This window comes from Heptranchias perlo, unplaced genomic scaffold, assembly GCF_035084215.1.
Source record: "Heptranchias perlo isolate sHepPer1 unplaced genomic scaffold, sHepPer1.hap1 HAP1_SCAFFOLD_43, whole genome shotgun sequence".
NCBI lineage: Eukaryota > Metazoa > Chordata > Chondrichthyes > Hexanchiformes > Hexanchidae > Heptranchias > Heptranchias perlo.
Window position 1 is genome coordinate 5,958,817 of NW_027139442.1, and position 26,802 is coordinate 5,985,618.

At 44.3% G+C, this 26,802-nt stretch overlaps 6 protein-coding genes across 6 annotated transcripts in view; 4 read left to right on the forward strand and 2 right to left on the reverse strand.

The window, feature by feature from the left end:
- The window catches only part of LOC137312689 (zinc finger protein 271-like), a 34,487-nt gene extending 18,961 nt beyond the window's left edge, over positions 1-15,526 (reverse strand). Inside the window, exon 1 of the mRNA XM_067979198.1 lies at positions 15,457-15,526. The gene's annotated coding sequence lies outside the window, so the exon portion shown is untranslated. The remainder of the gene's footprint in view (positions 1-15,456) is intronic.
- Positions 1,204-2,076, forward strand: LOC137312379 (histone H2B 1/2-like). Its single transcript, XM_067978951.1, has one exon. It carries the CDS (start codon positions 1,219-1,221, stop codon positions 1,591-1,593), a length of 375 nt encoding a protein of 124 aa, XP_067835052.1. The 5' UTR covers positions 1,204-1,218; the 3' UTR covers positions 1,594-2,076.
- LOC137312533 (histone H2A-like) lies at positions 2,389-2,838 on the forward strand. Its single transcript, XM_067979071.1, has one exon. It carries the CDS (start codon positions 2,389-2,391, stop codon positions 2,776-2,778), a length of 390 nt encoding a protein of 129 aa, XP_067835172.1. The 3' UTR covers positions 2,779-2,838.
- LOC137312557 (histone H1-like) lies at positions 6,000-6,641 on the reverse strand. Its single transcript, XM_067979088.1, has one exon. It carries the CDS (start codon positions 6,639-6,641, stop codon positions 6,000-6,002), a length of 642 nt encoding a protein of 213 aa, XP_067835189.1.
- LOC137312690 (histone H2B 1/2-like) lies at positions 8,929-21,962 on the forward strand. The gene is made up of 3 exons (XM_067979199.1): positions 8,929-9,400; positions 9,773-9,858; positions 20,694-21,962. Exon 3 carries the CDS (start codon positions 21,316-21,318, stop codon positions 21,688-21,690), a length of 375 nt encoding a protein of 124 aa, XP_067835300.1. The 5' UTR covers positions 8,929-9,400; positions 9,773-9,858; positions 20,694-21,315; the 3' UTR covers positions 21,691-21,962.
- An 866-nt stretch (positions 21,963-22,828) lies between these two features.
- LOC137312548 (histone H2A-like) lies at positions 22,829-23,218 on the forward strand. Its single transcript, XM_067979084.1, has one exon. It carries the CDS (start codon positions 22,829-22,831, stop codon positions 23,216-23,218), a length of 390 nt encoding a protein of 129 aa, XP_067835185.1.
- The last annotated feature ends 3,584 nt before the right edge of the window (positions 23,219-26,802 follow it).

Consider the following 26,802-nt stretch of genomic DNA (forward strand, 5'->3'; position numbering starts at 1 on the left):
AAATGGCAGAAATATTGAATTATTACTTTCCCTCAGTATTTACGCGGGAGATTAACAGGGTGAACATGATATTAAAGGAAGAGGTCAATAGAGATATCAAGACATTTATGTTAAAATGGTGGTAGAACTCCTGGTCCAGATGGATTGCATCCGCACATAGTAAGTGAAGCAAGGGAAGAGATAGCAGAGGCACCGTTACATATATCGGAAAAATCATTACATAAAGGAATAGTGCAAGAGGACTGGATTACAGTTAATGTGATTCTTCTATTTTGAAACAGGAGATAGAACAAATCCAGTTCACCAAACATCGGTGGTAGGAATGATCATGGAATCATTTAATCACTGATGCAACAGAAAAAATCCAGAGACCGAAAATATAATAAAGAATAGTTATCACGGATTTCAGAAAGTGATGGTTTAATAGTTTGGCAGAAGGTTTGACAGTTTAAATCACAGTTCAAAATAACTTATCTGCTTTTAAATTCTATTCCTCTAGAATGTGCTGTGTTTGCTTTTTTATGGTCTGAACAACCTGTGTTGCTACTTTCAATGATTTGTCAAACTGTACCCATAAATCCCTTTGCTCTTCGACCTCATTTAGACTCGTATTTTCCAATCATTATGTGGCCTCGTTATTCCCCCAGCAAAATGCACCACCTCACACCTTTCTATATGGAAATTCAATGGCCATTGACACGGACTTTCAGCAAGCTTATTAAACTCTTTTTTTTATTTTTTGCATTTTTCCTCAGTGTAGGCTATACCCCCTAAATTAATTACAAACATTTAATACAGCATTACAACTAATGCTTTGTATAATACAATGTTCTCCATTCCCAGTTTTTCTAAATCCCACTCGTGCAATATAATGTGAAGAATGAGTTTATCTTCTGTCCCTCTCTCATCTGCAAACTTCAATGACCCGGGGTTTGGGGACATCTACTGGCCGGAAGCAGAACTGCAACAGTTCGGAACAAATTGCTCAAACCGGACAATGTGCAGTGTGAGCGTGTTTGTGATTGGTGGCAGCTATTAAATCTGATTGGTTTCTTCAGATATCCAATCAGATCGATAAAGGAAAAATGTTGTGACATCAGTCCCAATCACAATCATTATATTTCCCATCCCTCATTAGCATAGGGCTGTGCGGCTGCCTATTTAATCCGAGATCGGAGCGGATTTCGGTCATTTCTGAGTTTGAAATTGAGTTTGAAAATGCCTGAGGACAAGAAAGCAGCTCCCAAGAAGGGCGCCAAGAAAACCTTGAGTAAAGTACCAGCCAAGGGCGGCAAGAAGCGGAGAAAGGCGAGGAAGGAGAGTTACTCCATCTACGTCTACAAAGTGATGAAGCAGGTTCACCCCGACACCGGCATCTCCTCCAAGGCCATGAGCATCATGAACTCCTTTGTGAACGATATTTTCGAGCGCATCGCGGGTGAGGCTTCCCGCCTGGCACATTATAATAAACGCCGCACCATCAGCTCTCGGGAGATCCAGACCGCCGTTCGCCTGCTGCTGCCCGGGGAACTGGCCAAGCACGCCGTGTCGGAAGGGACAAAGGCGGTGACCAAATACACCAGCTCCAAGTAAAACTCCACAATGTACTGAAAAAAATGAACACAAAGGCTCTTTTAAGAGCCACCCACAGTCTCTCTGAAGACGCTGTACCGACACCTCTGGATGGAATCATTTTACGGTGGATAGTTTGACACTAACTGTCTCTCTATAACTTGTCCTTTTGTGATTTCTCTTGATATCGGACAGATTCTCATAATCACTGCCGGGTATAATCTGTGTGTCGATGTTCAATTTACAGCCAATAAACAAAAACGTGTCCCTGAACCTCTCATTTCAGTTCATTTTCCGCCCCTTCCCCCGCGTCTGACACTTCAGCGCTGTTTCGAGGCGGTGGATTCGAGTTCGGTCATTTCTTTCTCCTTCTCACGTTTGTTTGTTAATTATTCGGGACAAAACGAGGCTTTATTCCCGCCCGATTGAAAGGGAACGGAGAATGAAGCGGTTTGTCACAGATTCTGGAAGTTGTGACGACAAATGTGGAATAACAGAGTAAAAGATGAGATGTTTAAATATTTGTTTTTACGCGACATTATTTACTAAATCCGCTTCTTGTGTTACAAATATATTGGCGGGCTTTTCAAATTTCAAAAAAACGGTTCTGGTCGGTATTTTCCGCCCTTTTCTCATTGCCGGCTATTGAGTGGTGAATGAAACAACCCTCTGATTGGTTTAACGAACAGCTCAATGAGATTGAGAACACATGGACCAACCACAAGTGCCCCCACTGCAGTCCTCCAGAAGGTATAAGAAGGGCGAGTGCAGGAGGATTTCTTCATTCTTTGTGAAAGTGTTTGTGAGATTGTGGAAATGTCTGGAAGAGGAAAAACCGGCGGGAAAGCTCGGGCCAAGGCCAAGTCTCGCTCATCCCGGGCCGGACTGCAGTTCCCTGTGGGCCGTGTTCACAGGCACCTGCGGAAGGGGAACTACGCTGAACGTGTGGGTGCCGGAGCCCCGGTCTATCTGGCTGCTGTGCTCGAGTATCTGACGGCTGAAATCCTCGAGCTGGCCGGCAACGCCGCCCGCGACAACAAGAAGACCCGCATCATCCCCAGACACCTGCAGCTGGCCATCCGCAACGACGAGGAACTCAACAAGCTGCTGGGAGGGGTGACCATCGCCCAGGGTGGGGTGCTGCCTAATATCCAGGCCGTGCTGCTGCCGAAGAAAACCAGCAATGTGAGCGCCAAGAGCAAGTGAAGCGGACACGATTTGATCTGATAACCCAAAGGCTCTTTTCAGAGCCACCCACTGTATCGGTGAAAGGGCTGGTTACTGTCGAAGCGAGTCATGAATCAATTTAATAGGGACTTGATTCCGATCCGAGAAACTAACAATAACTTGTTCAATACATATGATCCAGATCGGTCTGTTGCAGTACTCGCTTCAGGACAGCAGATGTCGCCAATCTCCCATAGATTGATCATTGCAGATTGTATGGTGAATGAGACAAAAAATAACAAAATCGTCAGAATGGTCAATTGGGCGGGTGGGATACAGAAATACCAGGGACGCATATGATTATTTTCTGTCTCATTCTCGGACAACACTGGCTCAGTCTGAGTTATTTTGCCCAGATTTGAACAGATGCTGACTGATATGCTGATTATTGTGTCAGCGATTGCTGAATTAAGAATGTGAGTGAAATTTCTTTTTGGATGTGAGTGAGGGAATTATTCTGTACCTGTCCGTCCCACATCTGCTCCCTCCCTTTTATGCATTTCCCATTCAAACAAGTTTCTCAAGGCCATGCGATTTCATGCCAGGCGATCACAGCTCTTTCCATCGCCGATTTGGTGGCTCTGAAAAGAGCCTTTGTTGCACTTGGTGCTGAAGCCGGGTCGGGTTTAGGCGCGCTCCCCGCGGATGCGGCGGGCCAGCTGGATGTCTTTGGGCATGATGGTGACTCGCTTGGCGTGGATGGCGCACAGGTTGGTGTCCTCAAACAGCCCGACCAGGTAAGCCTCGCTGGCCTCCTGCAGGGCCATGACGGCCGAGCTCTGGAAGCGCAGGTCTGTCTTGAAATCCTGAGCGATCTCTCGCACCAGGCGCTGGAAGGGCAGTTTGCGGATCAGCAGCTCGGTGGATTTCTGGTAGCGGCGGATCTCCCTCAGAGCCACAGTGCCGGGTCTGTAGCGATGAGGCTTCTTCACTCCGCCCGTGGCTGGAGCGCTCTTCCTGGCCGCTTTGGTAGCCAACTGTTTGCGAGGAGCTTTCCCGCCAGTCGATTTGCGCGCTGTCTGCTTGGTCCTGGCCATTTTCTCAACAAATCTCAAAACAACCTGAGACCCAGAGAGTGTTAATACGGAGTCAGCTCTGGGGCCGCCTTTTAAAGGGTCTAATTTGATCCGCCCCTGGCATGTGAATGGCTGAAGTCCCACACCCTGTCAGGGAGGGACCGCCCCGGGACTGTGATTGGCACATTTGAACCGAGCTCTGTCAGTCAGACCGAAACGGCGGGAGGTATTGTGCCCCAATTGGCTGAGCTGAAATTTAACATGAATTTTAAAAGCCCGCCAATTTCAGGTCATCAAATAACAGTTTCAAGAAAATCTCATTTCCCTCAAGCAATTTAAGAATCCCTCTCTTTATAATCTCCATTATTTCCAACTCCTCAGCTCACATCTCAAGCTGTTTCACATTCCGGTTCATTCTCTGATCTGCCTGTGAACGAGCGGGAATTAAGCCCCGGTCATTGTTTTCCTGAACCGGACAAATTCCAGCTTCAATTTCAAAAATCCCGCTTGTTCCAGCCCGGTGAACCGCTCCTCAAACAGAAACTTCACATCGACCTGATAATTGAATGAAACACCGAGCAGAGAGGACACAGCGGGAGAGGTTGTGAGGCGGGATTTTACTCTGAACGGAGAATGTGATGTCTGCGGAAAGACTCTGTATCACCACCTGTTCATTTATACCGTGAAACCGGGAATTCCGCTTTCTCTCGGGATGGCTGATCTCCCTTTACTGAATGTTGGGGAATCTCCCCATCTTAATTAAATATCGGAAACTGCTTCCCCACTCCTAAATCTTTCCTCTCCCCGTTCCCAGGTCAGTGCTCTCTATGTGAGGCGGTGGGTGGCTCTTAGAAGAGCCTTTGTTTTGTGTTCGGTTAGAAAGGGTCGACTCGTTCAGCCGCCGAATCCATAGAGAGTGCGTCCCTGCCGTTTCAGAGCGTACACCACATCCATGGCAGTGACCGTCTTGCGCTTGGCGTGTTCAGTGTAGGTGACCGCGTCCCTGATCACATTCTCCAGGAAAACCTTCAGCACCCCGCGGGTTTCCTCGTAGATCAGACCCGAGATCCGCTTGACACCGCCACGGCGAGCCAGGCGGCGGATGGCTGGTTTGGTGATCCCCTGGATGTTATCACGAAGCACTTTCCGGTGCCGCTTGGCTCCGCCTTTGCCCAGTCCTTTGCCTCCTTTTCCTCTGCCAGACATGATGATTCTTCACTGAGATCGCTGCTGAATGAACAGCGAACTTATGCTGGTTCCCTTTTTATGCAGCCTGTCCCGACCTGACTGAAACATTCACAGGATGATCGAGGGAGGGGAGGAGACAAAGTGAGACATTGAACAAAGAGGGGAGGAGACAGAGTGAGATATTAAACAGAGAGGGGAGGAGAGAGTCAGAGTAACGGACAGAGCAGAGAGCGGCCTCTGATCTTCCAGCTCCACCTCCAGCTTTCTCCACCCGCCAATTTCAAACCGTTTATCGATAACTGAACCGAAACACAGCGCTCCGCACATACCCTTATAGACTCGGGCTTCATATTCAAGGATTTCCAGAAACTCGGAGCTTTTAAATAAGCCCCATTACAATTAAGAGTCAGTGATATTCCTGCCCAAATACAGTCCCTTCTATAACATATCTACCCGTCTCCTTCAATTTCAGTGGCAGACCCGATTCTATCTCCCCACACATCCCCTCCCAGACCGGTTCAGCAGTTTACAAACACTTATTCCAGCTGATTTGGAGAATCTCATGTGTTGGGGTTTGAATTGTGATAGCGGCGGATCTCCGCCAGTTTTACCCTGTCACGGACTCTCGCCCTGAATCTGTGAGAAAAATGAACTGGGACTGGAGCCGAACACACGCCAGTTCGAGTGAGGACCGGCCCGGACATATCGGAAACTGCTTCCCCAGCCCGAGATCGTTCCCAGGTCTGTGAGGCGGTGGGTGGCTCTTGGAAGAGCCTTTGTTTTGTGTTCTCTCTATTTTATTTCAGACAGTGGGGTTGGGGCGTGGGTAGTGAGTCACCAGGACCCTGGGTTTATTTTCAATGATTTCCATCTGAAATCTGAGCCCGGCCCCGGGACAGGAATCATCTGATTCCGGGGTCAGCTCTTTTCTGAGAGACGTGGGTGGCTCTGAGAAGAGCCGTTGGGTTCAGATGTTCACAAGTTGCACTTGATTTTTTACTTCTTTTTGCCCGCTGCTTTCTTTGGCTTTGCTGACTTCGGCTTGGGCTTGGCCCTTGCTTTTTCTACCTTCTTCGCCTTCACCGGCTTGGGGGTCTTGGGCTTCTTTGCCGCCGCTTTCTTCTTAATTGGTGATTTCGCCGCCTTTTTCGTGATCGATTTCTTGGCAACAGGTTTCTTGACCGCTGATTTCTTGGCGGCCGGTTTCTTGGCCGTTAATTTCTTGACGGCTGTTTTTTTGTTCGCTGGTTTCTTTCCGGGAGATTTCTTGGTTACTTGTTTCTTCACCTTCTTTACCACTTTTGCCTGAGTTTCCTTCTTAGCGACTCTGAAGGAGCCCGAGGCGCCCGTGCCCTTGATCTGCACCAGGGAGCCTTTTTCCACATTTCTCTTGATACTTAATTTAATCTGGGACCGGTGCTTCTCCACATCGACGCCTTTGGCAGCCAGAACCTTCTTTATCGCGGCCAGGGATATCCCCTTGCGATCCTTGCAATCCGCCACAATCTTGAGGATCTGTTCGCCCAACGGGGGACCGGTGGTCTTGGGTCGGGGAACCGCCTTCTTCTTCTTCGGAGACTTGAGTGGAGCGGCGGCGGCGGCAGGAGGAGCCGTTTCGGCGGCTGCAGTGTCTGTCATGTCCGGGACTCTGTCGAAAATCTCTCTGACAGTCAGAGCTGGGTCAGAAATGAAACGAGAGGCGGCGGCACAGAGCAACTTAAAGGCACAGAGCGGACGGGGCGGAGACATCCTGCTGTCAGCTCCCGGACCCTCCAGCCTCTCTGTGTTTCTCTCTCCTCTTAAACTCGTTGGTTACAATTAAAAGCGGGCACTCCAGAGTCCCAGACTAGCCCCTTCCTATATCTCACACCGGAATGTTTGCTGTCGAAAAACTTTCACCGGAATTGAAAGCACCAGTTTCGATTTAAACCCGTTTCATTGCTGCACTGATCGCGCTCTCTCACCCGATCGCTGACACGATCTCCGTTTTTCGTCTGAAATCTTGAATTGATCTGAAACTTTACCTTAATTTTTCACTTCGGAGCTCGGCAGGGGAGGAGGGCGATCCTTTGAAAGGGATTTTTTTTAATTTTACTGTAAAGCGACCCGGAAATACGGCGATGTGACCGGCCACACAAACACAGTGACATTAATCTAATCCGCCCGCCCCTTTAACACACTCTCTCTGACACAATGTTCACATCTTCACATTCACAGGACAAACTGGTCGCCAGATTGACAATTCCCGGGACAGGCTTTCCTCCCCGCTCGGCCTGTGCTGCAGATTCTCGGGTGTTAGTTGTAGTTTCCCAGCTCAGTAACTGTTAAACACTCTGAGGCCGGCGCTCCTCACAGTGTCTGGTCCCCAGATTCAGTGGCAGGAGTCAATCACAGCTGTTCGTGTGATAATTCACATCTGGTTTTAAAATATTATACTGTTCGTACACAGAAATATGTTTGGTTAAGACGATAATACAAATTATCCGCTCTGGGCTCTTCCAGTCTCTCTGTGTTTCTCTCTCCTCCTAAACTGACTGACAGACAATAGTAACTGGTGTCCTATCCGTCCCATTCTCAACACCCAGAGACGGCTCGTTACAGAATAAATTCAACACTAACAGGCAGTCCAGTGTCAGGCCGTTCCAGGCTGTTTCTCCCCACCTTTCCTTACTGGACTGGAGACTGATAAATGCAGCGTCAATCCGGCTCATACATAATAGAAGGGACAGTGACTATCTCACCAACAGCACCGGAGGTCTGTTCACAAACACTGAATCAGTCTTTACCTTCCACCAGGGTGTCGATATTAAGCTCAGTTACAGTATTTCGCTTTCATTTACAGCGCTGGAGAGAGAGAAAGACAGACCGACAGATAAACAGACAGACAGAGACACACACACAGACAATGTATCAGTCTCACACTTCCTATCAGTATGTCCGTTTCACGCTCAGTAACAGTATCCCACATTCATATGCTGTGCAAAAGAGAGAGAGAGAAACTGACCTGTAATGTCCAGCATTCACCCAGTAACAAATTGGAAAAAATATTCCATTCCAATTGCTATTCCAAGGTGGAGTGACAGAAGATGCAGTCTCATCTCTCACTAAAATTATTTCAGAGACAGACACATTATTAATCCCATTCTCAGGGACAGTGTCACACATTTAACCCTCTCTTGCATGTTTCACCCTTTGTAATCTTGCAGCTCAGGCCCATTCAGTATTTCTCTCAGTGACCGAGAGTTTCATTCCGATTGAAATAATCTGGGACTGTTGCTGTCAGATGTTAATCCCACACGATCGAAGCCAATATACGGACTGCCACTTTCCTCCGCTGTTTCTCCAGGATTGGTTTGAGAAATCGTCCCTCCAGTTTCGGAGTCACGCGTTGCTTTATCAGTCAGGGAGCCAAGAATGAACAGAACCCATTGGCTCATTTCACAGCCGCCCATTTTATCTATGAAAGGCCGTTTACCATCAAAAGATACCGAGAGAAACAGCAGGGATGGAAACATCGAGTTTAATAGTGAGAGATTGTAAAGTCAGTCTGGATTCCAGCGTTAGGCACTGGTGGAATCCCATCTGTTTCCCATTCTGGTGCCTGTTCCTGCACTGCCTGTGGACCCCATTCCCTCTGACCTTTCTGAGAGTGATAATACACATACTGTGTGTGAGAAGGAGTTGGCTGCACTGTTCCTTTGTCTCTGGGGGAGGAAACTTCACATTCATTCTGGATCCTTCTCGGATTTGCTCAGACTCTGAAAAATTCCGATTGGGGAAAGTTTCCATCGATTTTTGTATTGGGAATTAAACCAGATATCTGCGCATGCGTGACCCAGCCCCGCCCCCAGCGCTGATTGTTGGTGAGCAGAAGAGCGCATGCGCGCTCCCCTCCCCCAGCTCGGCCTGTGGGCGCCATTCCCTCAGTGAGCGGAAGAAGTTGGTTTGAAACAGCCGGGAATGGAGAGATCACGGCCCCCGGGGGAAGGGAGCAAAGAGCAGCCTCGTTACAGCAGCTCATCGCTTCGGGACCGTGTCCGCAGATGGGCTCAGAGATCGGCATTGAGTCCGGGGGAAGGGCAGGGGGAGTCCGGGGGTTTGTTTGTAAGAGGCGGAGTGGATCAGGAACTGGTCCCGGAACATGGAGTGAGCGGGGGAAGGGAGAGGTCATTCTCGGGCTGTGTGTGCACAGGGTGTGTCCAGGGGAAGGGAGACAGAATGGGAAGAACCTGCTATTTAAAATCATTGCTGCTTTCTCTCCCCAAACCAGTAGTGAATGGTCCTGGTTTAGTTCCAGTCTCACCCTGTTTATTGTTATTGGACAGTGAAGAGTGGAACCAGAGCCGGACAGTAAGGATGTGGGGAGTTATACAAAGAGCATCTATTGAAGGCACCAGGTGAGAAGTGTGAAGGACACATTTCTAACAGCGGCTGTTTGCTTTCAGTTGAACGGTTAGTCCCATGGGAGAGGGGATTAGAAACCCGACCTGCACAAAGGTCCCTGCCCCATCGGGTAGTCCCATTCATGGATCAGTGCAGTGGTTGCATTTTGTCTGGATGTCACCACATTGTTCTAAAACAGCCTAACACACCTGGTATGCTGAAGCTGAGTGCTGCAGTACTGCAGTCGAGTCAGACACTGACACTTTATCACTGGTTTTCATTTGTCGATGTACAAAATAATTATTAACAGAGCTATTAAACTGATCACTTTTGTATTTTCTACCTCACCTGTTATTGAGTAACATGAGATAATTTTCTTTCTGCAGGCAAATCCGAGAAGGATCCAGAATGAATGTGAAGTTTCCTCCCCCCGAGACAAAGGAACAGTGCAGCCAACTCCTTCTCACACACAGTATGTATATTATCACTCTGAGAGCACAGAGACACAGACAGGTCATCAGTTCCACAGTCTCAGACAGCAGAAGTAGTCAGTCCCACACTGATCCCAAGTTCCAGAGACACATTTCCAATCCAACAGTCAAACAGAGCAGGTGAGGCAGACACTGTTCCATTGCACCCGAACTCAGTCCCGCTGACAGGGAGATACAAAAATCCCAGTCCAAAGTCACACTATCAGATTGTCAATTTCCAAGAAGTGCAGCATTCGCCATGAATTAAAAACCAGATTCCCCGAGATTCCAATTGAATACTAGCCCAGAACTCTCACACCCACACGGGAGTTTAATACATGCAGTATCCATTCGAATAGTGTACCATTCGAATACAAATTGCAAGTCCAAAAATCATGTACAATATCAGATTGAGAAATGCTGTGACAGTGTAACCTGAGAAACAAATTAGATACCAGTTTATAATACACTCATAGCATGAGATTTAAAGATACAGTATCAATTCCTTTACTGCAGGCTGATCGACACATTATATACCAATTCAAAAATGTCACCATATCAGTTTGAAAGAAATATTATCATTCACAACAGTACTCACAGAGATACTGATATGATACTCGTCCAAAAAACACAAATCTTCTGATTAAAACCTCCAGCATCAAATCCTAAAGTGTATCCATGTTTACCAATTAAATACTGGGAAAAACTGTTTAAACATTAAGATCGTAAAGCTACAGTATTGAAGACCATAATGTAATCTGAGAGAATAATTATATACAGATACAGAATGAATCTCACACTCAGATACAGTACAGAGACACACAAACACAGAATGAATCCCACACTCACATACAGTACTAGAGTTTGCCAGACACAGAGTGAATCCAACACTCAAGTATGGTACTAGAGATGTCAGATACAGAATGTATCCCACACTGACATACAGTACCAAGGACTGACAGATAGGAAAACCATCCCACACTCTCATAAAGCACTGGAGACTGAGAGATACAAAATAAATCCCAAACTCAAACACAGTACCTGAGATTGGCAGATACAGAATGAAGGCCACACTCACGTACAGTACCAGAGTATGACAGGGTACAGAATGAATCTCACACTCACACACAGCACCAGAGACTGACAGATACAGAATGAATCCCACACTCATACACAGTACCAGAGTCTGACAGAGTACAGAATGAATCTCACACTCACACAGAGCACCAGAGACTGACAGATACAGAATGAATCCCACACTCACACGCAGTACCTGAGATTGGCAGATACAGAATGAATCTCACACACAGCACCGGAGACTGACAGATACAGAATGAATCCCACACTCACACGCAGTACCTGAGTTTGGCAGATACAGAATGAATCTCACACTCACACACAGTACCAGAGACTGACAGATACAGAATGAATCCCACACTCACACACAGTACCTGAGATTGGCAGATACAGAATGAATCTCACACACAGCACCAGAGACTGACAGATACAGAATGAATCCCACACTCATACACAGTACCAGAGACTGACAGATACAGAATGAATCCCACACACACACGCAGTACCTGAGATTGGCAGATACAGAATGAATCCCACACTCACACACAGTACCTGAGATTGGCAGATACAGAATGAATCTCACACACAGCACCAGAGACTGACAGATACAGAATGAATCCCACACTCATACACAGTACCAGAGACTGACAGATACAGAATGAATCCCACACACACACGCAGTACCTGAGATTGGCAGATACAGAATGAATCTCACACTCACACACAGTACCAGAGACTGACAGATACAGTATGAATCTCACACCAACATACATTATGAGAAACTGCATATATGGAAATAATTCAACACCCACACACAGTACTAGAGAATGTATATGCAGAATGAATCCCACAGTCAAATAGAGTACCAGAGAGTGACAGTTACAGCATGAATCCCACACTCACAATCAGTACCAGAGACTGAGAGATACAAAGTGAATCTCACAGTCACCTACATTAGTGCAGGCTGAGTTACACATTACGTACCAGAGCAAAAATCTCACAGTCGCAGATCGAAAGATACCTCATCAATTCCATCAATGTTGGCTTAGTTACACATTACATACCAGTCCAAAAATCTCATAGTGTCAGTTTTAAAGGTGCAGTATCAATTCTATTAGCGCAGACTGAGCTACATATTAGATATATTGGTAAATACTCATGGAGTATTATACTGAAATAAACAGTATCAATACCATTGGTACAGACTGAACTATACATTACATACGAGTCCAAAAACCTCATAAATGATCAGACTGGAAAATAGAGTTTCAATTCTATGAGCACTGCCTGAGCTGTACATTACATACCAGACTGGAAATCCCATAAAATATTAGACTAAAAGATGTAGTATCGATTTCATGAGTGCAGACTGAGCCACACATTATATAGCAGTCAAAGAATCTCATACCTTATCAGACTCAAAGATACAATATCAATTCCATTAGCACAGACTGAGCTACATGTTACACACCAGTCCAAAAATCTCATACAGTTTAGACTGAGATACAGAATTAATCCCATTATTGCAGACTAAACTAAACATTACATACCAGTCCAATAATTTCACCGGGAACAGATTGAAAGGTACATTACCATTCACAATAAAGTTCAGAGATTAAGATGTAATACTACTCCAAAACTCACACACATTGTTTGATTAAAGAAAATTGAAAAGTTTATCCATATTAACAAATTAAATACTCGATGAAGAACTGTATATAATTTAAAGTATTAAATCTACAGTTTCAAAAACGATACTGTAAACTGAAATAAGAACACCGAATGAATCCAGACTTGCACATTGTATCAGAGACTGAATTACAGAATGAATCCCACACTGAGAGAAAGTAGCAGAGAATGGCAGATACAGAATGAATCCCACACACACAGATAGCACTAGAGACTGACAGATACAGAATGAATCCATCACTTATATATAATACCCCTGAGACTGAGAGATGCAGAATATACCCCATGCTCACACTCAGTACCAGAGACTGACAGATATAGAATAAATCCTACAATCACATACAGTATCCGGAACAGAATGAATCTCACTCACGCACAGTACCAGGGACTGACAGATACAGAATGAATCTCTCACTCAAAAAGTACCAGAGACTGACGGATACAGAATGAATGTCACAGTCACATTACTGCTGACTGAGTTACACTTTACAGACCAGTCCAAAGATCTCATAGTATCAGATTGAAAGATAGAGTATAAATTCCATTAGTGCAGACTGAGCTACATATTAGATATATTGGTAAATACTCAGTATTATACAGATATAAATATTATCAATACCATTGGTGCAGACTGAGCTACACATTACATACGAGTCCAAAAATCACACCAATGATCAGACTGAAAGATATAGTTTAAATTCTTTTAGCACCGCCTGAGCTAAACATTATATAACAGTCCAACAATCTCATACAATGTTAGACTGAAAGGTACAGTATCGATTTCATTAGTGCAGACTGAGCCACACATTATATAGCAATCCAAGAATCTCATACCTTATCAGACTCAAAGATATAATATCAATTCCATTAGCACAGACTGAACTACATGTTACTCACCAGTCCAAAAACTTCATACAGGATAAGACTGATAGATACAGTATCAATTCCTTTAGTGCAGGATGAGCTACATATTACATATCGTGTCCAAAAATCACATGTCGTGTTAGACTCAGATACAGAATTAATCCCATTATTGCAGACTGAGCTACTCATTACATACCAGTCCAATAATTTCACCGGGAACAGATTGAAAGGTACATTATCATTCACAATACAGTTCAGAGATTAAGATACAATACTACTCCAAAACTCTCACACATTGTTTGAATAAAGAAAATCGAAAAATGTATCCATATTAACAACGTAAATAATCGACGAAGAACTATATATAATTTAAAGCATTAAAGATACAGTTTCAAATACGATACTGTAAACTGAAATAAGAATACAGAATGAATCCAGACTTGCACATTGTCTCAGAGACTGAATGACAGATTGAATCCCTCACTGAGAAAAGTAGCAGAGAATGGCAGATACAGAATGAATCCTACACTCACATACAGCACCAGAAAATGACAGATACAGAATTAATCCCACACTCGCATAAAGTACCAGAGACTGACAGATACAGAATGAATCCATCACTTATATATAGTACCTGAGACTGAAAGATGCAGAACATACCCCATGCTCACACTCAGTACCAGAGATTGACAGATACTGAATGAATCCCAAACTCACGCACAGTACCAGAGACTGACAATGACAGAATCAACCCCACTCTCATGTACAGTGCTGGAGACTGACATCTACTGGCCGTAAGCGAGAATCATAGAATCATAGAAGAATCATTGAAGTTACAACATGGAAACAGGCCCTTCGGCCCAACATGTCCATGTCGCCCAGTTTATACCACTAAGCTAGTCCCAATTGCGTGCACTTGGCCCATATCCCTCCATACCCATCTTACCCATGTAACTGTCCAAATGCTTTTTAAAAGACAAAATTGTACCCGCCTCTACTACTGCCTCTGGCAGCTCGTTCCAGACACTCACCACCCTTTGAGTGAAAAAATTGCCACTCTGGACCCTTTTGTATCTCTCCCCTCTCACCTTAAATCTGTGCCCCCTCGTTATAGACTCCCCTACCTTTGGGAAAAGATTTTGACTATCGACCTTATCTATGCCCCTCATTATTTTATAGACTTCTATAAGATCACCCCTTAACCTCCTACTCTCCAGGGAAAAAAGTCCCAGTCTGTCTAACCTCTCCCTGTAAGTCAAACCATCAAGTCCCGGTAGCATCCTAGTAAATCTTTTCTGCACTCTTTCTAGTTTAATAATATCCTTTCTATAATAGGGTGACCAGAACTGTACACAGTACTCCAAGTGTGGCCTCACCAATGCCCTGTACAACTTCAACAAGACATCCCAACTCCTGCATTCAATGTTCTGACCAATGAAACCAAGCATGCTGAATGCCTTCTTCACCACCCTATCCACCTGTGACTCCACTTTCAAGGAGCTATGAACCTGTACTCCTAGATCTCTTTGTTCTATAACTCTCCCCAACGCCCTACCATTAACGGAGTAGGTCCTGGCCCGATTCGATCTACCAAAATGCATCACCTCACATTTATCTATATTAAACTCCATCTGCCATTCATCGGCCCACTGGCCCAATTTATCAAGATCCCGTTGCAATCCTAGATAACCTTCTTCACTGTCCACAATGCCACCAATCTTGGTGTCATCTGCAAACTTACTAACCATGCCTCCTAAATTCTCATCCAAATCATTAATATAAATAACAAATAACAGCGGACCCAACACCGATCCCTGAGGCACACCGCTGGGCACAGGCATCCAGTTTGAAAAACAACCCTCTACAACCACCCTCTGTCTTCTGTCGTCAATCCAATTTTGTATCCAATTGGCTACCTCACCTTGGATCCCATGAGATTTAACCTTATGTAACAACCTACCATGCGGTACCTTGTCAAATGCTTTGCTGAAGTCCATGTAGACCACGTCTACTGCACAGCCCTCATCTATCTTCTTGGTTACCCCTTCAAAAAACAAATTCACATTATCTGTCGTGGTTACAGAAACAGGATAATGTGCAATGTGATGGAAGTTTCGGTCTGCAACTTTTACTCTCGTATTTTTGCACTTTTTGACGGTGAAAAATGAAGACAATTAATTCATAATAAAGTTTTTGTTTCTCTCATTCGATAGTTGTGAATTTACCCCATTGTATTTCACTTTACATTGCGAAGTATTTCTCGCTGATATCTCAGGATGATTTACATTGCACCTCAACCCCATTTAGACTCTTATTTTCCATGCAGTATGTGGCCTCCTTATTCCCCCGAGCGAAATGCACCACCTCACACTTTTCTATATTGAAATTCAATGGCCATTTACACGGCCGTTCTGCAAGTTTATTTTGTCCCAGTCTTCCTCAATATTGACTATACGCCCTAAATCGATTACAAGAATTTAACACAGCATTACAAGTAGTTTTTGGTCCAAAAAAATGTACTTGCAGCTCGTCTCCATTCCCAGTTTTTTCTAAATCCCACTCGTGCAATATAATGTGAAGAATGAGTTTATCTTCTGTCCCTCTCTCATCTGCAAACTTCAATGTCCCGGGGTTTGGGGACATCTACTAGCCGAAAGCAGAACTGCAAAAGTTCGGAACAAATTGCTGAAACCGGACAATGTGCAGTGTGAGCGTGTTTGTGATTGGTGGCAGGTACTAAATCTGATTTTTTAAACCTGCCCATTAACCTTTAGTGTTTGTTATTGAACAGTAAACAGAGCCGGACAGTAAGGATATGGGGTGTTATACAAAGAGCATCTATTGCAGGCATCAGGTGAGAAGTGTGAAGGTCACATTTTAAACAGTGGCTGTTTTGTTTCGGTTGAACGGTTAGTCCCATGAGAGAGGGGATTAGAAACCTGACGTGTGCAAAGGTCCCTGCCCAATCGGGTAGACCCATTCATGGATCAGTGCAGGGGTTGGGTTGTGTCTGGATGTCACTAAATTTTAAAATTGCCCAACACACCTGTTGTGCAGAAGCTGAGTGCTGCAGTACTGCAGTGGAATCAGACACTGACACTGTTTGTATCGCTGTTTTTCCTTTGTGGATATTAAAATGATTATTAACAGAGAGATTCAATTGATCACTTTTGGTTTTTTCTACCTCACCTGTTCTTGAGTTAAAAGAGACAGTTTTTTTTTCCATCAGTCAATTCGTTGAAGGACCCAGAATCAGTGTGATGTTTACTCCACCCGAGGCACAAGGAGCAGTCAGTGCAGCCAGCTCCTTCCCACACACAGTATGTACATTAACACTCAGAGCATAGAGACACAGACAGGTCATCAGTTCCACATTCTCAGATAGCAGAAATGGTCAATACCACACTGATCCCAATCCAACAGTCAAACAGAGCAGGAGAGACAGACGGAATTTCTATTTCACAATGACTCAGTACCGCTGACTGGCAAATAAATAATTCCCAGTCCAAAATCACACCCAGTTTCAGATTGAAAGGCACTGTTTCAATTCTCACATTATTTCAGCCTTAGCTACAAATTAAATACCAGATAGAACTGACACATGGTACTGATTGATAGATACAGAGTGAATAACAATAGTGTACTCCAAGATTAAAATTAAATACCAGCCCTCAACTCACACACATTTTGAGTTTAAAAGTGCAGTATTCATGCCAATAGTGCACCCTGAGATACAAATTAGATACCAATTCAGATGTTACCCATATTTGACTCACATATATGTTCAAAAAGCTCATGGTGTCAGAATGAAATGTACAGTTTTAATTCCTTTACTGCAGATTGAGGTACACGTTAGGTACCAGTCCAAAATTCTCATACAGTATAAAACTGAAAGATATAGTGTTGATTTGATTAGTACAGACTGACGTACACATTACATACCAGTACAAAAATCTCTCACAGTATGAGACTGAAAGATGCAGTATCATCCCATTAGTGCAGACTGAGCTACACATTATATACCAGTCCAAAAATCACATTCAGGGTCAAACTGAAAGGCACAGTATGAATTCCATTACAGCAGACTGAGCTACACATTATATACCAGTTCAAAAAACAGATTCAGGGTCATGCCGAATGATGCAGTATCAATCCCATTAGTGCAGAATGAGTTACACATTACACACCAGTCTAAATATATTCCGCAGCATCAGACTGAAAGATACAGTATCAATTCCATTAGTGCAGACTGAGCTACACATTATATACAGTCCAAAATTCGCATGCAGTGTCGTACTGAAATATACAGTATGAATCCTATTAGTGTGGACTAAGCCACACATTACAAACCAGTCCAAAAATCTCTCTCAGTGTCTGACTGAAAGCTAGTGTCAATTCCATTCGTACAGACTGAACTACACATTACATATCAGTCCAAAAATCACTTCAAGCTCATGCTGAAATGTACAGCATCAATTCCATTAGTGTTGACTGAACCACACATTGCATACTAGAACAAAAAAAAATCACAGTGTCAGATTGACAGAAAACGTATCAATTCCATCAATGCTGAATGAGCAACAAATTACATACAATCCATAAATCTCATAAGCTACACATTACATACCGGTCCAAAAACCTCACACGGTATCGGACTGAAAGATACAGTATCATTCTTATTATAGCTGATTGAGCCCCAGTATCAATTTGATTTGTACAGACTGAGCTACACATTCCATACCAGTTCAAAAACCTCATACTTCATCTTTAAGTCTGTTACTGTATCAATTCCATTATAGCTGACTGAGCTACACCTTACAGACTAATCTAAATATATTACACAGAATCAGACTGAAAGATACAGTATCAATTCCATTAGCGCAGACTGAGCTGCACAAGAAATACCAGTCCAATAATTTCACAGTAAAAGATGAAATGTAAATTATCATTTACAATAGTCTTCAGAGATTAAAGTGTAATCCTACACCAAAACTCACACACGTTGTTTGATTAAAACAACATCCAAAAGTTTATCCATAATTACAAATTAATGCTAGACAAAAGATTGTGCATACATTAATGAATTAAACATACAGTTTCAAGCAATATACTGTAACATGAAATAAGAATACAGAACGAATCCAGACTTGCACTTTGTCCCAGAGACGGAGTTACACAATGAATCCCACACTCACACGCAGTACCAGAGACTGACAAGAATAGAATGAATCCTACATTCACATAAAGCACCAGAGACTGACAGATAAAGAATAAATCCCACACACACACATACACACACACAGTACCGGAGACTGACAGACACAGAATGAATCTCACACTCAATACAGTCCCAGAAACTGACAGAGAATTAATCCCAAACTCACATACATTCTGATATCGACTGGCTGTAAGGGAGAACTGTAACAGAGTGGAACAAATTCACATTATCTGTCGTTGATACAGATTCAGGACAATGTGCAATGGGAGGAAATAGTTTCTCTCTGTAACTTCTGCTCTCGTAATTTTTCATATTTTGTCAGTGAAAATGAAGACAATTGATTCATAATAATGTTCTTGCTTTGCTCATTCGAAAGTTGCCCCATTATGTTTCACTCTACATTGCGCAATATTTCTGTCTGATTTCTCAGGACACGATTTATATTAATTCAAATAAACCGAACTGAAACACAAATAAAAACTGAGCGCAAATCTGGAAGTTCCAATGACCGTCAAAAGTGAAAGGGATAAAACATAGAAAAAATTAAAACCGAAAATGCTGGAAAGACTCAGCAGGTCCGGCAGCATCTGTGGAGAAGGGAAGCTCGGGTTAACGGTTCAGGTCAATGACCCTTCTATAGATCAGAAAGGTTAATCCGACATAATTTAAATAAGGAACTGGAATCTGCAGAGGGAAAAACTTCAGAAAATCAATTAATTTCACTGAATCCGGGCAATTGTGTCCTGTGTCCACTGTACAGATCAGGAGAAATAATAATACAAAGGAACAAAGTTAAATTCAACGTTATGGGGGAAATAAATTAATATTTAAAATATTTTTTTAATATAAATTAGACCCGTTTGTGTTTTGGAAACACTATCCCTCTGAACATCATCAAATTCGGTTCCAGTCTTGGTGTTTCTGAATTCAGCGTGCTGGGATTCAAAACTGTTGGAATTAATTGTTTGGAAGGCAGCTATACTCACCATGAAAGCGCCTTATTTCACGAGGAGAGAGAAGTAGAGTGTTTCTGTGGAGTTTCACACTGAATTGCGCCCTTTGGGTTTTTGGTACTTTAATCACAGACAATAAATAGTTCCCAAACATCAGCCCCTGAACAGACACAACAAGCTGTGGAATTTCTCATTCATAGATATTAAATAAAAGGATGACAAAAGCAAATAGGAAGAGGTTAGGAAGAAGTCACAAAAACAATTAGGGAAGAAAACAGGAACCACGAAATCAAATTATCAAGGAATATGAAAAGAAATAATAAATTATTCGACAGACACAAAAATAACAAAATGAAAATCAGAATAGTTTGAGTGCCACTGAGGGATGCACAAGATAAACTCACAGGTAACGTCAGCGAAATAGCAGAAATATTGAATTGTTACTTTGCTCATATTTACCCGGGAGTTTAACAGGGTGAACATGATATTAAAGGAAGAGGTCAATAAAGATATCAAGACATTTAAGTTAGAAAGGGTGGTTAAACTGGTCCTGATGGATTGTATCCGTGCATATTAAATGTAGCAAGGGAAGAGATAGCAGAGGCACTGTTACATATATAGACAAAATCATCACAAAGTGGAATAGTGCCAAAGGACTGGATGACAGTTAATGGGATTGTTATATTTTAAAACAGGAGATAGAACAAGTGCAGGGAACTATAGACCAGTTAACGAAAGGTCGGTGGTGGGGATGATCATGGAATCCTTTACTCAATGATGCAGTAGATAAACATCTGGAAATCGAATATATAATAAGGAATAGTCAGCACGGATTTCAGAAAGGGAAGGTTTAATAGTTTGACAGAAGGTTTGACAGTTTAATTTACAGTTCAACAGAACTTATCTCCTTTTCAATTCTGTTCCTTTAGAAATAAACCTCTGTGTTTGTTTTCTATGACATTATCAACCTGTGTTGCTACTTTAATGATTTGTCAATCTGTACCCCTAAATTCCTTTGCTCTTCGACCCCATTTAGACTCTTGTTTTCAAAGCAGTGTGTGGCCTCCTTATTCCCACGAGCAAAATGCACCACGTCACAACTTTCGAAATGGAAATTCAATGGCCATTGACACCGCCTTTCAGCAAGTTTATTAAAGTCTTCTTGAATTTTGTTCGATTCTTCCTCAATATAGGCTATACCCACTAAATAATTACAAGCATTTCACACGACATTACAACAAATGTTTGCTCCAACAAAATGTTCTCCATTCCCAGTTTCTCTGAATCCCACTCGTGCAACATAATGTGAAGAATGAGTTTATCTTCTGTCCCTCTCTCAACTGCAAACTTCAATGTCAGGGGTTTGGGGACATCTACTGGCCGGAAGCAGAACTGCAACAGTTCGGAACAAATTGCTGAAACCGGACAATGTGCAGTGTGAGCGTGTTTGTGATTGGTGGCAGATACTGAATCTGATTGGATATCTGAAGAAACCTATCAGAGAGTGAAAGGAAAAGGTGACGTTTATCACTCCCAATGACCCAATCACAATCATTGCCTTCCACCATCCCTTATTAGCATAGGGTTGTGGGGCTGCCTATTTAATCCGAGCTCGGAGTGGATTTGTGTCATTTCTGGGTCTGAAATTGAGTTTTGAGATGCCTGTGGACAAGAAAGCAGCTCCCAAGAAGGGCGCCAAGAAAACCTTGAGTAAAGCACCAGCCAAGGGCGGCAAGAAGCGGAGAAAGTCGAGGAAGGAGAGTTACTCCATCTACGTCTACAAAGTGATGAAACAGGTTCACCCCGACACCGGCATCTCCTCCAAGGCCATGAGCATCATGAACTCCTTTGTGAACGATATATTCGAGCGCATCGCGGGTGAGGCTTCCCGCCTGGCCCATTATAATAAACGCCACACCATCAGCTCCCGGGAGATCCAGACCGCTGTGCGCCTGTTGCTGCCCGGAGAACTGGCCAAACACGCCGTGTCGGAAGGGACAAAGGCGGTGACCAAGTACACCAGCTCCAAGTAAAACTCCACAATCAACTGAAAAAAAATAAACACAAAGGCTCTTTCAAGAGCCACCCACAGTCTCTCTGAAGACGCTGTACCGACCCCTCTGTATGGAATCATTTTACTGTAGATAGTTTGATACTAACTGTCTCTCTATAACTCTTGTGCTTTTCTAATTTCTCTTGAAATCTGGAAGATTCTCATAATCACTGCCAGGTATAATCTGGCAGGTATAAACATTTGCCTGAGGAAGGAGAAAATCTCCGAAAGCTTGTGAATTTAAAATAAAATTGCTGGACTATAACTTGGTGTTGTAAAATTGTTTACAGGTATAATCTATGTGTCGCTTTCTATTTAGTTCCAATAACCAAAAACGTGTCCCTGATCCTCTCATTCCCGTTCATATTCCGCCCCTTCCCCCGCGTCTGCCCCTTCATAGCCGTCTTAAGGCGATGGATTAGACTTCATTTCTTTCTCCTTTTCACGTTTGTTTGTTCATTATTCGGGAATATCACTTTGAGAACCGCAATCCTTTGAAATGCAGCAACCCTGAAAGGGACGTCACACCGAGTACAGAAAAGTCGAAAGGCTCTGTCACTGTTCGACTTCTTACACCAGGAGTCTCGGCTCCGGTTTCGATCGCGCTGCAGCTCCAGTGAACAGGGATCAATCCACAATCTGTGGTTTGTTACTTTTACAAAGATTGAGCTGGAATCTGTCCCGTTACAAAATGGGACTTTATTCCCGCCGGATTGAAAGCGAACGATGAAGGGAGCCGGATTTTAAACGGATTGTAAAAGATTCTGGAAGTTGTGACGGCAAATGAGCAATAACAGAGTAAAAGGAGAGAGATTTTTAAATCTTTGTCTTAAGGCGACATTATTTACTAAATCCGCTTCTTGTGTTACAAATATTTTGGCGGGCTTTTCAAATTTCAAAAAAACGGTTCAGTTCGGTATTTTCCGCACTTTTCTCATTGCCGGCTATTGATTGGCGAATAAAACAGGTCTCTGATTGGGCTGTTCGCTAAACCAATGAGATTGACAACAGATTGACCAATTACAAGTGCCCCCACTTTATACCACCAGAAGGTATAAGAAGGGCGAGTGCGGGAGGATTTATTCATTCTTTGTGAAAGTGTTTGTGAGATTGTGGAAATGTCTGGAAGAGGAAAAACCGGCGGGAAAGCTCGGGCCAAGGCCAAGTCTCGCTCATCCCGGGCCGGACTGCAGTTCCCTGTGGGCCGTGTTCACAGGCTCCTGCGAAAGGGGAACTATGCTGAACGTGTGGGTGCCGGAGCCCCGGTCTATCTGGCTGCTGTGCTCGAGTATCTGACGGCTGAAATCCTCGAGCTGGCCGGCAACGCGGCCCGCGACAATAAGAAGACCCGTATCATCCCCAGACACCTGCAGCTGGCCATCCGCAACGACGAGGAGCTCAACAAGCTGCTGGGACGGGTGACCATCGCTCAGGGCGGGGTGCTGCCGAATATCCAGGCCGTGCTGCTGCCGAAGAAAACCAGCAATGTGAGCTCCAAGAGCAAGTAAATCGGCCAAGATTTAATCTGATAAACCCAAAGGCTCTTTTCAGAGCCACCCACTGTATCTGTGAAAGGGCTGATTACTGTCTGAAGAGACTGACCTATTGATCACAGTTGTCCCCGGTCCACGTTGATATATTACATCGCTACAGCGGTTAAAGGAATGTGAGCCAATGTAATTCACCGAACACATGGGTGACAGGTGAACGGGAGTTGGAGGGAGTTAGAATAGGCCAACGGAGATTTGGAGGAGTTCATATTTACAGAGCGTGGAAGATCGGAGGCTGACCAGGAGAGCATTCGAATAGCAAAGTCTGGAGGTAACAAGGGAATGGATGAGGGTTTCAGAACCAGATCAGCTGAGGCAGGGGCGGAGACGTGCGATGTTTCAAAGGTGGAATTAGGTCTTGGTGATGGAGCGGTTATGTGGTCGGATGCTCATCTCAGGGTCAGATAGGACACAAAGGTTGCGAACGGTCATATTCCGGCTCACACAGTGGCCAGGGAGAAGTCTCTGTCCATCCCGGTCCCTGAATCTATCCAGTCCCCAAACAGGACCTGGGTCTGCCTATCCCGACCACTGAATCTATCCAGTCCCCACATCGGATCTGCGTCTGTCCATCCCGGTCCCTGAATCTATCCAGTCCCGACACAGGACCTGGGTATGTCCATCCCGGTACCTGAATCTATCCAATTTCACTCTGACTCCAGCTCTAATTCAATTCATAATAGCCACACATGACAAATCTCCATCCATCCCGGTCTCTGAATCTATCCAGTCCTCAATGACCTCAGCTCTAATTAAACTCATTTTACCCACACAGGAACTGTCTCTGTCCATCCCGGTCCCTGAATATATGCAGTCCACACACAGGACCTGGGTCTGTCCATCCAATACCTGAATCTATCCAGTCCCCACACAGGACCTGGGTCTGTCCATCCTGGTCCCTGAATCTATGCAGTCCCCACACAGGACCTGGGTCTGTCCATCCAATACCTGAATCTATCCAGTCCCCACACAGGACCTGGGTCTGTCCATCCTGGTCCCTGAATCTATGCAGTCCCCACACAGGACCTGGGTCTGTCCATTCCGTTCCCTGATTCTGTCCAGTTCCCAATGACTTCAGCTCTAATAAACACATTGTACCCACACAGGAACTGTCTCTGTCCATCCCAGGACCTGAATCTATCCAGTCCGCACACAGGATCATTCTCCATTCATCCCAGTGCCTGATTCTATCCAGTCCCATACTGACCCAAGCACGGAAAGGTACAGATTGCCTTCCACACCGATTTATGTTTATTAAACGATTGGGCGCCTCCTGTCAGCTACAAATCTGAAACTAAAACTATCCCTCTTCCAACGGTTCCGTAGCGGCATTGATTGATTTTATTATGATAGTGATTGTGTTGGGACTGTAGTGTGCCTCATTTATTGAATTTAAATTATATATTCCGCCTTTTTTTCTGGAAACCCTTGAATATCAAGCCGGAGTCTGTAAGGATTGTGTCTGAATTTGTATTTCCTATTTGATGCTGGTGAAAATTTTATAAAGGACGGTAACTAATTCCTGGAGGCGGAGCTTGAAGTTGCACGTCCGCTTGTCCGTCATTCTGAGCCAGTCTCCTCCTCTCCCGCACTTCATGCTCTGTCTTTCATTCAAACACTCTTCCCCGGACTCTCCGATAATGTGCCTTTCTCAACCAGGTCGGGGCGGGCTTTATAAATACAGAAGAAAGGCGAGAGTCTTTCATTCAGCAGCGATCTGAGTGAAGAATCATCATGTCTGGCAGAGGTAAAGGAGGCAAAGGATTGGGCAAAGGCGGAGCCAAGCGGCACCGGAAAGTGCTTCGTGATAACATCCAGGGGATCACCAAACCAGCCATCCGCCGCCTGGCTCGCCGTGGCGGTGTCAAGCGGATCTCGGGTCTGATCTACGAGGAAACCCGCGGGGTGCTGAAGGTTTTCCTGGAGAATGTGATCAGGGACGCAGTCACCTACACTGAACACGCCAAGCGCAAGACGGTCACTGCCATGGATGTGGTGTATGCTCTGAAACGGCAGGGCCGCACTCTCTATGGATTCGGCGGCTGAACGACTCGACCATTTCCAACCGGACACAAAACAAAGGCTCTTCTAAGAGCCACCCACCGCCTCACAGAGAGAGCACTGACCTGGGAACTGGTGCGGGGTTATATGGGGCTAGGGAATAGTTTTATAATTAAAGAGTTTTCTGTGACACACAGTACGGTGAGGTGGGATTGGCGGCGTGCTGCACCGGTTACTGAGAGGGAACTTTCCCTTATTGAATGCACTGAATTGTCCAGGGAACGTTACAAGTGAGTTTACCCGGAGCTGAATTTCCCCCCCCCCCCCCCCACCTCGCTGAAATGCTCCTTCACTCCATTCGTTCTGTTTTGGTTCTATTTATCTGTCAGATGTTGTGATGTGGGACCGGGGGTTTCCATGGGAGAACAGGTTGAGCTGAGCCGCTGTGATAAGGGCCCAGCTTGTGATATGGATTTTCCCTCTGACGGTTGTTTCTGACACTGATACTGAGAGGGTTTGTGAAATTGAACCGTTTGAGCTCAGTCATTGGGGACCTGGAATTACCACAGGCCCAACTGGCAAAGCCCGCTCAAAACCGAGACTACTTCTCATTGGTTGCTTTGCTTGAAAACTAATTTCCTTAACCAATCGGAGAGACGACAATAAGAAAACGGAGCAAATTGTTGGCCACAATTGACCGATTTTTTAAAATTTGAAAAAGTCCGCCAATTTCAGTGTATGAAATAAGTGAATTACTCGGCCATGTCGTTTTTACACAAAGACTTAAAATCTCTTTGTAATAATGTTATTCCGTATTACACGTCCCAAATTCCGAGCGCTGTTTCAAAAACACATTGTCTATAACTTGCGGAATATAACCCCAATCATAGATTGCTGATATGGACAAATTTCACTTCTACCTGTAAAAATAACAAACTCCAGGTTATCAATTGATTCCGTTGCAGGGACTGAACAGGAACCGTGTGTCCTGAAAACGGAATCATGGACGAAGCCTGAAAATGAGCCAATTCTTTTCTCCAGTCGTTCATTCTTGATTGTTACACTGCGGGGAACGTGCTGCTAATATGCGGGATATTAAGATCAGTAATTAATTATTTCAGAGATTGGCTCCACAGTGAGAAAGAGGAAGGAACTGAATTCTGATTCATAGCCCTGAAACTGGTGGTTCACGGGAAAACCGGGGGCGGTGTAAATCTGAATGAGAGCGAGAGCAAAGCAAAAGGGAATTGAACGGACCCCGGCCCCGTGTTCACTTTATTGGGCAGTAAATTCTACAGAGACAAACATTAAAATGGAGTAGTTTCAGTGAATTTCTTTCAATTTATCCACCAGATTCAAAGGATGATGACCGAGTAAAGCAGCAACTCTGTATCTGTCAGTCTCTGGTCCCGTATGTGAGTCGGATTCATTCTGAATCTGTCAGTCTCTGGTACTGTGTGTGCGCTGTGGGATTCATTCTGTATCTATCAGTCTCTGGTACTGTGTGTGAGTGGGATTCATTCTGTATCTGTCAGTCTCTA

Bases quoted from the DNA above. Each gene is read 5' to 3' on its own strand.
- LOC137312690 (XM_067979199.1), top strand. From the start codon at position 21,316: ATGCCTGTGGACAAGAAAGCAGCTCCCAAGAAGGGCGCCAAGAAAACC.
- LOC137312379 (XM_067978951.1), top strand. From the start codon at position 1,219: ATGCCTGAGGACAAGAAAGCAGCTCCCAAGAAGGGCGCCAAGAAAACC.
- LOC137312557 (XM_067979088.1), bottom strand. From the start codon at position 6,641: ATGACAGACACTGCAGCCGCCGAAACGGCTCCTCCTGCCGCCGCCGCC.
- LOC137312533 (XM_067979071.1), top strand. From the start codon at position 2,389: ATGTCTGGAAGAGGAAAAACCGGCGGGAAAGCTCGGGCCAAGGCCAAG.
- LOC137312548 (XM_067979084.1), top strand. From the start codon at position 22,829: ATGTCTGGAAGAGGAAAAACCGGCGGGAAAGCTCGGGCCAAGGCCAAG.